We start from the raw sequence: 13,079 nt of genomic DNA on the forward strand, positions 1-13,079 counted from the left end.
CTTCAGCTTAGCTTCTTAGAACTTCTGGGTAGAATCAGTGATTCTGTGCCACATTATTGAAGAACAAATGAAATATGCAGCAGAAAGTACAACAGAGTACATTACAATAGCTTGTCTAATTGAATTCAAGGAAATATGTAAATATTGAAGATTTTAAAGGACCCTTCACATAGAAACTCTATTTTGAGTTGTGAACTGTATAAAGCAGCACATTTCAATTATGCCATTTCGATATGTTTTACTTTTAATCAACTTTAACCAGAGTCAAAACTATGAATGTCTGTTTTCAAAGTGTGCACTGGACACAACAGAACACAGATTACTGTATGCAGGGTTGATCATATCATTTTGATTAGATGCATGCATATCAATGAAACATTAAACCACAGGCCGACCCACAATAGCTCAGCACAAAATAATACTTTCTATTCACTTGGCTATCCTCAGATGGGCTGATAATCGTTTCAGAATCATTCCGTGTTGAAACTGAAGGTCTTTGTGTGGGAATTGTGTGCCAAGGGAATAATTTTCAGACACTACTTCACATAGAAACGCATTCATCTCCAGGTACACTGTCTCACTCTCTGTTTGCCATGATGAAGCATCAGGCTTTGGTTTGCTTCAGACTCTCCTCCAATGCAGGTTGGGTTGTGAGCAGACACATAAAAAAATGGCCCTAGTTTGAACTTCCAAATTTGCCACCAGTTTGGTCTGACCCATTTCCTTCTCAGATGTCATGTTTTCATTGGTCATCACACCCCCACCCATTCACAGCAACACCACCATTGAGTGATGCTCGAGTTAAAATTCCTCTTGATCCCAAAGTAAAGCCCTCACCGTCTCTGTTACGATCCCTATGGAGCACCTTTGTTAGACTATGGCCAATGGAAATATGGCCAGCCAAAACAAGGTGACAAGCTCATAATTAAAGTTTACTGTTCCATAAAAACAAGGCAGCTCCTGGGACCTAATAAGAAATGTGGACATTGTTGTCCTTTTCACATTTCCAGGGTTGCGGATTATACAGATCTGACAGACACATTTACTTTGTCTAGAAATGTTTATTTTTCTACAAACTATTCTATGTTATGACAAACAGGACCAAGCAAGTCATGAAACCATGTCCTGTTGGCTGGGACTTAGACCTTTGCAGTGTTCGAAGTGCTCCCAAGTGACGCAGCGGTTTAAGGCACTGCCTCTCAGTGCTAGAGGCATCACTACAGACCCTGGTTCAATTCCAGGCCATATCACAACCGGCCATGATTAGAAGTCCCATAGGGCTGCGCACAATTGGCCCAGCATTGTCTGGGTTAGGGTTCGGCCGGGGTAGGCCATCATTGTAAATAAGAATTTGTTCTTAACTGGCTTGCCTAGTTAAATAAAGGTTTTAAAAAATGCTTGTTCTGTAACTTTGGCTCTGGGTGGAACGTACAATATAACTTGTGCACGAGGTGGGATGTAAGATGATTTAGATGTAATTCTAGGATGGGGATAAGCATGAAAACATTGACTGAGATCTGAACACACAAGCACCTCAGTGACTGGATTTTGACATATTTATTGATATAGCCATAGAGTTGGAAACCATGTGAAATGGATTAACGTTCATATCCTTTGTCTCCCCCATGTGGTAAAATATTGCTGGGCCAGTGCAATTTACTAATGGCCGACAAGCTCTAATAACTTAAATTATACTTCTGAAATTACAACAGTTTATTCATTTTTCCACATATTTGGATTCAAAGAATAAAACACATTTAGACATGTTATGCATTTCATGATAATATTCAAAAATGATAGTGCGCAGCAATGTGTTAAAACCATTAAAGCACCATAACATTTGATTGCCCCTCCACTTGTTTAGGATCTATGCCAGTAATGATCTCAGTGTCCGTCTGTAATACAAGGAAAACAAGATCCAGGGCTTTCCTCCATGCTTCCAACTTCACTGTCATATTGTCATAGACCTTCCCTGCACTGCGCTTCATATCTGGGGACATCATACCATCCTCGGTGTCATCTCTTAATAGCAGTCTTGAGAAATTAGCATCTAGAGATAATCCCCCATTCAAATCCATCAGCTGCTGATTGATTGTAGTCCAAGCGTCCACTTTTGAACAGGTTCCACTGTTCAACATCAGAGTGGAAATGTAGTCCATCCAACCATCTGCCATGAGTTGAAACACATCAGCCCTGTGTGGGTTTCCTGCTCTTCCTAGTTTAGCTTGTGGGGCAGAGGTTCCATCTTTGCCTCTTGTTTGCTCACCATTATCTTTAATGTGCTTTTGAAGGATTTGAACACAAAGCAATTCAGTCTTTCCAGCACCGGGGAGTAGTTTCCTGTCTTTCAGTGTGTGGTGTAGGCGATAGGCACAGCCCCAGAAACAGTCCTCCAAGGTCTGTAGCTTGCTGTGCACAGAGGTGGTGAGGACCACTGTGACCAGCGCAGTGCGATCAGCGACAATGTTCACAGCCATTGATGCTCTCCTTCTGTTGCCACTGCAGTCTCTCCATATGGAGATTTCTACCCCGGTGCCGACACAGTGCTTACTCAGTTGTGTGGCATAGGTGACAGGGACAGCTCCTGTTGTTTCCGCAAAGTCCTTCAAAATGTCAGGCTTCATCCTCTCAACCACAAGTATACGGTGACTCATGCAGTGCTGGGTGAGTCTTTCACTTGCCTCTCCATTGACTAAAACTAGATTCACATTGTTTTTCAACAGAGTTGTTAAAACATTGTCTTCCCAATCATCTTCTTTGCTGAGGCCTTTCAAGTCCAACTTGTCGGTCACTTGGCTGATGTCATTCTTGCTATTGAAACCAAGATGGCGATATTTTTCACTGAGATCTCCATTAATGAGAACAACTTGCCACTTCTGTTCTTTCATGTGATGTACAAGGGAAGCCTGCTCTGCAGAGAGCAGAATAACACAACCTGGTAAAACACATGAATGGTCCTCTGACAAGCCTGGCAGAGTGCACGTTACCAGCTTGTTGACATCAAATGTTCTCCAGCTGTCACCACTTCCATTGTTCTTTGACTGCATCTTGCTCACCTCAACCACTAAGCTCATTGCATCCACACATCCATGGCTCACAGCTTCAGCGAGGTGAGCAATATCAACTCCTTTAGAACTCACTGCATGGGAAAATAACCCTGGTGTGGTGTTCTCATCAGCTTCATCATTTGCACAAAAATGTCTGCTGTGAGTGAGTTTTATTCTGCTTTGTTTTTTGTTGTTGAGGGCCCCATGGCTAGGGTTCATCCCTGTGACAGGGTTATGTAACACTGTGTGTGGAGAGCCCTGGAGTACTGATGTGCCACTAACAGAAGCAACCGGTCGAACGTCTTCAATCGACACACTGTTTGACCTGCAGACTTTGCAACATATATCCAGCCCTTCAGACATGGCTGACACAATATGTGGGATTGAAATGTCTCTGTGGAGACATTCGAGGGCAGCCCTGCTCCAGACCCCAGCCATAAATAGCAGGCACCCCGCACCAGAGTGGAAGACCTTCTGGTGAGCTTGGATTGTCTCATTGGCCAGCTGACCTACAGAGCAGGTCAGGTCTAAGTGCTCCAAGACGCGGAAACATGTGCACACCAAGGACGACTCCCCGGTAGACTCGTCTTGAATAAACTTGTGGTTTTTATTGGGGCCCAAAAAGGAATGTGTGACAGCCGCCAAAGCTGTGAGCTGCTGCAGTCCAACATGAAGTCTTTGACTAATAATTGCACTTCCCATTTTCTGTGACGCCTGTAAGATAGAGATGTTAGGAATTTTATATTAGGGTCATTCTCTATTGGTGTAAAAAAATTATATTTGGGTCATTTACTATTGGTGTGAAAATAGAACACATTTCCAAACTATTTACCAGAAGGATCATTAATACACAGTAAGAGATATAGCAATACATACTTTGGTGTAGTTCTGCAGTGTAGCTGGCTAGCTAGCTGTGATAGCTAACATCAACCTGGTCCTGCCCTAAAACATCAGATAAGTACATTGAAAGGCTTAGCTTGTTAGGAAGATAATATGAATTTCGCAAATTTATAGCACAACACAACGATGAACTTACTTTTTCCTAAGAACTTCGTGTGGCGTGCTACAGTTCCAGGTTCTCTGTAAGCTTCAGCCTGTCTCAAGCTCATCCAGTTGTAATCCGTGTGTGCGCGTGCGCAAACAAGCGCCCACTTGTTGCTAAGAGACACGAAAATAACAAAACAAACGGTCGCAGTCGCTTATGTCCCACCCACTTCACTATTGGTCAAAGCAAGCCCTCGTCGTCATTTCCTGAAGGTTTACTCATTTTCTGATGGACTGTTCCCTTGTCATTTAAAATAACGCATACCACAGTAGTTTCAGGCAAGCTTTGTTTACATGTCGCCCGATACACTTCGTTGAGTTCAAATACATCTATTTTGTTCGTCGCAGTGCTAATATTTGGAGATGGTATGTAGCTCTACTTTAGTTACGTATCTATAGTTTCCTAGCTAGTCAGCTAACAGTTTCTATTTGTCCGTTGAGCTAGGTACACAGATGAATTTCAAGTTAGTGAGCTTCTGTAACGTAACTCAACTCTTTGCAGCAGCAATTCTGTAACGTTGTGGCTAGTAAAGTTAGCTAGCTGGTGGCAAAAATAACGTTAGCTTTTTAAGATCACTTTCACAGGGTATAGCCATTACAGCACTTCAGTTTGCTAAACGTTTGCATGTTAGATAGCTAAGTTGGATTATTGCGTTAGCATCATTGACTTGGGGCTCAAGTTCCATTTCCTTGATAGTTTCTCCAAGTAACTTCCTCCCCCATGCAGAACATATTTTCAGTTTTAATGTGTACCATCTCACTGAGCAGCAGTGCCATAAACGGACCCTTTACCAGCCAAATGGTGTTCAGCTAAATAGGGAACGACATACTTTTGAATTCATATCCAATTTATCAATGCACTTCAGAACAGCAGTATACAGAGTGCATCAAAATCTGCTATTCTGAATAATGTTAAATCTGACCTGTTATCAGCATTTGGCTGGTAGGGGATATAGGCACATTTTAGGACCTGCGCCGCATCAACTCAAGCTACATAGGGTAACATTAGCTAGCCATCTACAATAAGGCTTATTGTGATACTATCAATGTTTCCTTTCTGATCAGCTTTACAGGTAAACTCTGACAGTTTGTTGTTATGTTACAGGCTTCAGGCTACCGAAAACCCAACACCAATTCCAACCAGAGGAAAAAGGCATGTCCTAAACCAGACTTGACAGAGGAACAAAAGCAGGAGATCAGAGAGGCCTTTGACTTGTTTGATATAGATGGCTCAGGAACAATTGACGTGAAGGAACTCAAGGTAGGTTATACCATAGAATATAAATGGTTCACTCAGCTAGTCACCATAATGCCATCCACTGTTTTAGCGTATGCCCCCCCAAAATAAACAAATTTATTTTGTTTCTTGAATATAAACCATTCATTTATTTCTGCTGCTCTAGGTTGCCATGCGTGCCCTTGGCTTTGAACCAAAGAAAGAAGAAATCAAGAAGATGATAGCAGACATCAACAAGGAGGGCTCTGGGACCATTGATTTTCATGACTTTCTCTGTATGATGACACAGAAAATGGTATGTATTTTCTTAGTCAAGAAGCGATTAAAGGATTGGTTCACAATTGGTCACTGAACAAAAATATAAACACAACATGTGTTGGTCCCATGTTTCATGAGCTGAAAAAAGATCCTAGAAATGTTTCATACACACAAAAAGCTTATTTCTAAAAAATGTTGACATCCCTGTTAGTGAGCATTTTTTTTTACATTGCCAAGATAATCCATCCACCTGACAGGTGTGGCATATCAAGAAGCTGATTAAACAGCATGATCATTACACAGGTGCAACTTGTGCTGGGGACAATAATAAGGCCACTCTAAAATGTGCAGTTTTGTCACACAATACAATGCCATGCCACAGATCTCTCAAGTTTTGAGGGAGTGTGCAATTGTCATGCTGACTGCAGGAACGTCTACCAGAGCTGTTGCCAGAGAATTTGATGTTCAAGCAGCCTCCAATGTCGTTTTCAAGAATTTGGTAGTACGTCCAACTGGCCTCACAACCGCAGACCGCGTTGAACCTGCTGGATTGTATGAGACCAGCCACCCGGACAGCTGATGAAACTGTGGGTTTGTACAACCGAAGAATTTCAACACAAACTGTCTGTGGGAAGCTCATCTGTGTTCTCATCATCCTCACCAGGGTCTTGACCTGACTGCAGTTTGGCTTCGTAACTGACTTCGGGGCTGACTTCAATCCTGGTTTCAACTGTACTGGGCAGATGGCAGACATCGCGTATGGTGTCGTGTGGGTGAGCGGTTTGCTGATGTCATCACTGTGAATAGAGTGCCTGATGGTGCTGTTATGTTAAAATGAACACAATTGTATTTTATCGATGGGAATTAAATTCCCAGAGATACCGTGATGAGATCCTGAGGCCCACTGTCATGCCATTCATCCGCCGCCATTACCTCAGCATAATAATGCACGGCCCCATGTCGCAAGGATCTGTACACAATTCCTGGAAGCTGAAAATATCCCAGATCTTCCATGGCCGGCATACCCACCTGTCCCATTGAGCATGTTTGGGATGCTTGTACGTGTACAGTGGCATTCTCCAGTTCCCGCCAATAGCCAGCAACTTCGCACAGCCATTGGAGAGGAGTGGAACAACATTCCACAGGCCACTATAAACAGCCTGATCAACTGCATGATGCAAATGGTGGTCACCCAATACGGACTGGTTTTCTGATCCACGCCCCCCAAATTTTTTTTTTAAAGGTTTCTGTAACCAACAGATGCACATATGTATTCCCAGTCATGTGAAATCCATAGATTAGGACCTAATTGATTCATTTCCTTTATATACTGTGTATTTCGGAAAGTATTTCAGACCCCTTGAATTTTTCCACATTCTTTTTACTTTACAGCCTTATTCTAGAATGTATTCATTTTTTTCTCTCATCAATCGACACATAATACCCCATAATAACAAAGTGAAAACAGGTTTTTAGAAGTTTTAGCAAATGTATAAAAATAAGAAACATCATATTTACATAAGACCATTTGCTATGAGACTTGAAATTGAGCTCAGGTGCATCATGTTTCCATTGATCATCTTTGAGTTGTTTCTACAACTTGGAGGCCACCTGTGGTAAATTCAATTGGTTGGAAAAGATTTCAAAAGGCACACACCTGTCTGTATAATGTCCCACAGTTAACAGTGCATGTCAGAGCAAAAACCAAGCCATGAAGTCGAAGAAATTGTCTGTAGTGCTCCAAAACAGGATTGTGTCGAGGCACAGATCTGGGGAAGGGCACCAAGAACACAGTGGCCTCCATCATTCTTAAATGGAAGATGTTTGGAACCACCAAGGCTCTTCCTAGAGCTGGCTTCCTGGCCAAACTGAGCAATCGGGGGAGAAGAGCCTTGGTCAGGGAGGTGACCAAGAACCCAATGGTTACTCTGACATCTCTGCAGCACTCAACCAATCAGGCCTTTATGGTAGGGTGGCCAGATGGAAGCCACTCCTCAGTAAAAGGCACATGACAACCCGCTTGGAGTTTGCCAGAAGGCACCTAAAGGACTCTGACCATGAGAAACCAGATTATCTGGTCTGATGTATAATCAAGATTGAATTCTTTGTCCTGAATGTCAAGCATCGTGTCTGGAGAAACCCTGGTACCATCCCTATGGTGAAGCATGGTGGTGGGGATGTTTTTCAGTGGCAGGGACTGGTAGAATAGTCAGGATCGAGGGAAAGATGAATGGATTAAACTACAGAGATCCTTAATGAAAATCTGCTCCAGAGCTACACACAATATCCCAATGATGACCATGCAAAAACAGGTTTTTAGAAAATGTTGCAAATGTGTTAAAAATAAAACATGGATATATCACATTTTACAGAAGTATTCAGACCTTTTACTCTGTACTGTTTTTGAAGCACCTTTGGCAGAGATTACATTCTTGAGTCTTCTTGGATATGACGCTGCAAGCTTGTAACGTCTGTATTTGGGGAGTTTTTACAATTCTTCGCTGCAGATCCTCTCAAGCTCTGGCCAGGCGGTGTAAGGGCTATTTGACCAAGAAAGAGAGTGATGGAGTGCTGCATCAGATGACCTGGCCTCCACAATAACCTGACCTCAACCAAATTGAGATGGTTCGGTATGTGTTGGACTGCAGAGTGAAATAAAAGCAGCCAACAAGTGCTCAGCATATGTAGGAACTCCTTCAAGACTGTTGGAAAAGCATTCCAGGTGAAGCTGGTTGAGAGAATGCCAAGAGTGTGCAAAGCTGTCATCAAGGCAAAGGGTGGCTACTTTGAAGAATCTAAAATATGTTTTTATTTGTTTTACTACATGATTCCATATGTGTTATTTCATATTTTTGATGTTTTCACTATTATTCTACAATGTAGAATAATAGTAAAAATAAAGAATGAGTATGTGTGTCAACTTCTGACTGGTTGTGTGTGTGTGTGTGTGTGTGTGTGTGTGTGTGTGTGTGTGTGTGTATATATATATACTGCTCTTAAAAATAAAGGGAACACTAAAATAACACATCCTATATCTGAATGAACGAAATATTCTTATTAAATACTTTTTTCTTTACATAGTTGAATGTGCTGACAACAAATCACACACAAATGATCAATGGAAATCAAATTTATCAACCCATGGAGGTCTGGATTTGGAGTCACACTCAAAATTAAAGTGGAAAACCACACTACAGGCTGATCCAACTTTGATGTAATGTCCTTAAAACAAGTCAAAATGAGCCTCAGTAGTGTGTGTGGCCTCCACGTGCCTGTATGACCTCCCTACAACGCCTGGGCATGCTCCTGATGAGGTGGCGGATGGTCTCCTGAGGGATCTCCTCCCAGACCTGGACTAAAGCATCCGCCAACTCCTGGACAGTCTGTGGTGCAACGTGGCGTTGGTGGATGGAGCGAGACATGATGTCCCAGATGTGCTCAATTGGATTCAGGTCTGGGGAACGGGCGGGCCAGTCCATAGCATCAATGCCTTCCTTTTGCAGGAACTGCTGACACACTCCAGCCACATGAGGAGTAACATTGTCTTGCATTAGGAGGAATCCAGGGCCAACTGCACCAGCATATGGTCTCACAAGGGGTTTGGGGATCTCATCTCGGTACCTAATGGCAGTCAGGCTACCTCTGGCGAGCACATGGAGGGCTGTGCGGCCCCCCAAAGAAATGCCACACCATGACTGACCCACCGCCAAACCGGTCATGCTGGAGGATGTTGCAGGCAGCAGAACGTTCTCCACGGCGTCTCCAAACTGTCACGTCTGTCACATGTGTGAACATGCTTTCATCTGTGAAGAGCACAGGGCGCCAGTGGCGAATTTGCCAATCTTTGTGTTCTCTGGCAAATGCCAAACGTCCTGCACGGTGTTGGGCTGTAAGCACAACCCCCACCTGTGGACGTCGGGCCCTCATACCACCCTCATGGAGTCTGTTTCTGACCGTTTGAGCAGACACATGCACATTTGTGGCCTGCTGGAGGTCATTTTGCAGGGCTCTGGCAGTGCCCCTCCTGCTCCTCCTTGCACAAAGGCGGAGGTAGCGGTCCTGCTGCTGGGTTGTTGCCCTCCTACGGCCTCCTCCATGTCTCCTGATGTACTGGCCTGTCTCCTGGTAGCGCCTCCATGTTCTGGACACTATGCTGACAGACAGAGCAAACCTTCTTGCCACAGCTCGCATTGATGTACCATCCTGGATGAGCTGCACTACCTGAGCCACTTGTGTGGGTTGTAGACTCCCTCTCATGCTACCACTAGAGTGAACGCACCGCCAGCATTCAAAAGTGACCAAAACATCAGCCAGGAAGCATTGGAACTGAGAAGTGGTCTGCAGTCACCACCTGCAAAACCACTCCTTTATTGGGGGTGTCTTGCTAATTTCCTATAATTTCCTGTTGCCCTGTTGTCTATTCCATTTGCACAACCGCATGTGAAATTTATTGTCAATCAGTGTTGCTTCCTAAGTGGACAGTTTGATTTCACAGAAGTGTGATTGACTTGGAGTTACATTGTGTTGTTTAAGTGTTCCCTTTTATTTTTTTTAGCAGTGTATATACACAGAGAGAGAGAGACTACGATTCGAAAGTTTGGGGTCATTTAGAAATGTCCACTCAAATAACATCAAATTGATCAGAAATACAGTGTAGACATTGTTCATGTTGTAAATGATTGTAGCTGGAATAGTCCGATTTTTTTTTAATGGAATATTTACAGAGGCCCATTATCAGCAACCATCACTCCTGTGTTCCAGTGGCACATTGTGCTAGCTTATCCAAGGTTATCATTTTAAAAGGCTAATTGTTCATTAGAAAACCCTTTGGAAGTTATGTTAGCACAGCTGAAAACTCTTGCGCTGGTTAAAGAGGCAATAAAACTGGCCTTCTTTAGGCTAGTTGAGTATCTGGAGCATCAAGTCAATTTTTTTTTGTCACATACACATGGTTAGCAGATGTTAATGCGAGTGTAGCGAAATGATTGTGCTTCTAGTTCCGATAATGCAGTAATAACCAACGAGTAATCGAACCTTGCAAACTGGCTCTAACCAGAATAGAAAGGGGAGTGGGAGGCCCCGGTGCACAACTGAGCAAGAGGACAAGTACATTAGTGTCTAGTTTGAGAAACCGATGCCTTGCAAGACCTCAACTTGCAGCTTCGTTAAATAGTACCCGCAAAACACCAGTCTCAACGTCAACAGTAAAGAGGCGACTCCGGGATGCTGGCCTTCTAGGCTGAGTTCCTCTGTCCAGTGTCTGTGTTCTTTTGCCCATCTTAATCTTTTCATTTTATTGGCCAGTCTGAGAGATGGCTTTTTCTTCGCAACTCTGCCTAGAAGGCCAGCATCCCGGGGTCACATATTCACTGTTGATGTTGAGACTGGTGTTTTGCGGGTACTATTTAATGAAGCTGCAAGTTGAGGACTTGTGAGGCGTCTGTTTCTCAAACTAGACACTAGTGTACTTGTCCTCTTGCTCAGTTGTGTGCTGGGGCCTACCACTCCTCTTTCTATTGTGGTTAGGGTCAGTTTGCATGGTTCTGTGAAGGGAGTAGTACACAGCATTGTACGAGATCTTCAGTTTCTTGGCAATTTCTCACATGGAATAGCCTTCATTTCTCAGAACAAGAATAGACTGACGAGTTTCAGAAGAAAGGTATTTGTTTCTGGCCATTTTGAGCCTGCAATCGAACCCACAAATGCTGATGCTCCAGATACTCAACGAGTCTAAAGAAGGCAATTTTTTGCTTATTTAATCAGGACAACAATTTTCAGCTGTGTTAACATAATTGCAAAAGGGTTTTCTAATGATCAATTAGCCTTATAAAATTATAAACTTGGATTAACTAACACAAAGTGTCATTGGAACAGAGTGATGGTTGCTGATAATGGGCCTCTGTACACCTATTTAAATATTCCATTAAAAATCAGCTGTTTCCAGATACAACTGTCATTTACAACATTAACAATGTCTAAACTATTTCTGATCAATTTGATGTTATTTTTAATAGACAAAAAATAGCTTTGCTTTCAAAAACAAGGACATTTCTAAATGACCCCAAACCTTTGAACGGTAGTGTATATTAGTACCAGTCAAAATATATATTACTGTTGGCACTAGAAAACACAAGCAATTCCCTGCACCTGCAATAGCAAATCTGTGTACATGACCAATAATTTTTTATTTAAAATCATTTGGCAGGTCTTTGTTTGGAATTTTGTCTCCTCTACATAATCTTGATTATATTGTTTTTTTTTGTTAATCAGAGTGAAAAAGACTCAAAAGAAGAAATCCTGAAGGCTTTCCGCTTATTTGATGATGACGGCACAGGAAAAATTTCCTTCAAAAATCTCAAGAGAGTTGCCAAGGAGCTAGGTGAAAACCTGACAGATGAGGAATTGCAGGTATGTTAGGATGTAACTTGTTGGCGTTCTGCTCACATCTAAACATACTCAATGCAGAAATCCTGACTGTTAAAACAATGCATCTTTCAAAGGAAATGATTGACGAAGCAGACCGAGATGGAGATGGAGAGATCAACGAGCAGGAGTTTCTAAGGATAATGAAGAAGACAAGTCTATATTGAATGTCTTATGTTTCCCAAGGTTTATCTTCCACTGCTGGAACAGTCTCACTTAGATGCCTTTTGATTGTTTTAAGGATACTTTATGAAATAGCGTTTAGTGGCTTTTTTTATATGGCTTGTAAATTTAACAGATCTATACACAGATTTTTGAATATTTTAGATGTTTTTTTTTTTATATTTTACTTATGTTGACTATTTGAATTAAATCATAGTTAAAGTTTAAGTTATGGTCTCCTCTTTACCATGGAAGTGAAATGATATTGTTTATTCGAAGGACCCTTGTACCTATTACTGTATGGCTCCTATGGCTATTTGGTTCCCTCTTGTGACATATGAAATGAAGTGCAGCTATAATTGTCTTAACTTCGACATATGATTTAGCCCTTTTTCTCAAGTTCAGTGAAACAGTTTGCTTATTGATATAGCTTTTGATTATGCACTTCACATTATCGAGACAAATGTACAGCTCTGAATCAAAGAAATCAAATAAGCGTTGGGCCAGTAACTGAAAGTTTGCTAGATTGAATCCCTGAGCTGACAAGGTAAACATCTGTCATTCTGCCCCTGAACAAGGCAGTTAACCCACTGTTCCTAGGCCGTCATTGTAAATAAGAATTAGTTCTTAACTGACTAAGCCTAGTTAAATATAAAAATATAGCTGGCTGAATGTTATGACTAAGTCACTCGCTGATAACTCCATGCATGGTATAAGAAATGACTGGGTTGAATGTAAGATGAGTAACTGTCAGTAAAAGTGATCACTGGGTGAGTCAGTAACCATAACTCATTTGGTCTGGCTTATGCAGACAATGGCAAACTGCCATCCTGCTCCCACAAATAATGGGTCATTATATTGTAATTACATGGATCATTACAATGATTTGAACATTTTACAGGGTCTTG

At 42.1% G+C, this 13,079-nt stretch overlaps 2 protein-coding genes across 3 annotated transcripts; one reads left to right on the forward strand and one right to left on the reverse strand.

Moving 5' to 3' along the window:
• Positions 1-395: 395 nt before the first annotated feature.
• On the reverse strand, positions 396-4,168 carry bbs12 (Bardet-Biedl syndrome 12). Of its 2 annotated transcripts, XM_064954859.1 has the most exons (3): positions 4,084-4,168; positions 3,924-3,989; positions 396-3,761 (listed from the first exon to the last, which is right to left on the reverse strand). In XM_064954859.1, the coding sequence occupies exon 3, from the start codon at positions 3,747-3,749 to the stop codon at positions 1,824-1,826; it is 1,926 nt and encodes a 641-aa protein (XP_064810931.1). In that variant the 5' UTR covers positions 3,750-3,761; positions 3,924-3,989; positions 4,084-4,168; the 3' UTR covers positions 396-1,823. The 2 variants fall into 2 exon arrangements, with proteins under 2 accessions (XP_064810931.1, XP_064810932.1); XM_064954860.1 differs by lacking the exon at positions 3,924-3,989 and having other exon boundaries at positions 4,084-4,162.
• Positions 4,169-4,322: 154 nt separating this feature from the next.
• On the forward strand, positions 4,323-12,399 carry LOC135526466 (uncharacterized). The gene is made up of 5 exons (XM_064954861.1): positions 4,323-4,457; positions 5,197-5,352; positions 5,495-5,623; positions 11,857-11,994; positions 12,087-12,399. The coding sequence occupies exons 1-5, from the start codon at positions 4,455-4,457 to the stop codon at positions 12,174-12,176; spliced, it is 516 nt and encodes a 171-aa protein (XP_064810933.1). The 5' UTR covers positions 4,323-4,454; the 3' UTR covers positions 12,177-12,399.
• The last annotated feature ends 680 nt before the right edge of the window (positions 12,400-13,079 follow it).

Source organism: Oncorhynchus masou, chromosome 32 (assembly GCF_036934945.1).
Source record: "Oncorhynchus masou masou isolate Uvic2021 chromosome 32, UVic_Omas_1.1, whole genome shotgun sequence".
NCBI classification, from domain to species: Eukaryota; Metazoa; Chordata; class Actinopteri; order Salmoniformes; family Salmonidae; genus Oncorhynchus; species Oncorhynchus masou.

Excerpts from the sequence above, each read along its gene's own strand:
- bbs12 (XM_064954859.1), bottom strand. The coding sequence starts at position 3,749 with ATGGGAAGTGCAATTATTAGTCAAAGACTTCATGTTGGACTGCAGCAG.
- LOC135526466 (XM_064954861.1), top strand. Across the intron at positions 5,353-5,494 it reads TTGACGTGAAGGAACTCAAG|GTTGCCATGCGTGCCCTTGG; the intron begins GTAGGTTATACC and ends CTGCTGCTCTAG. Across the intron at positions 11,995-12,086 it reads TGACAGATGAGGAATTGCAG|GAAATGATTGACGAAGCAGA; the intron begins GTATGTTAGGAT and ends CATCTTTCAAAG.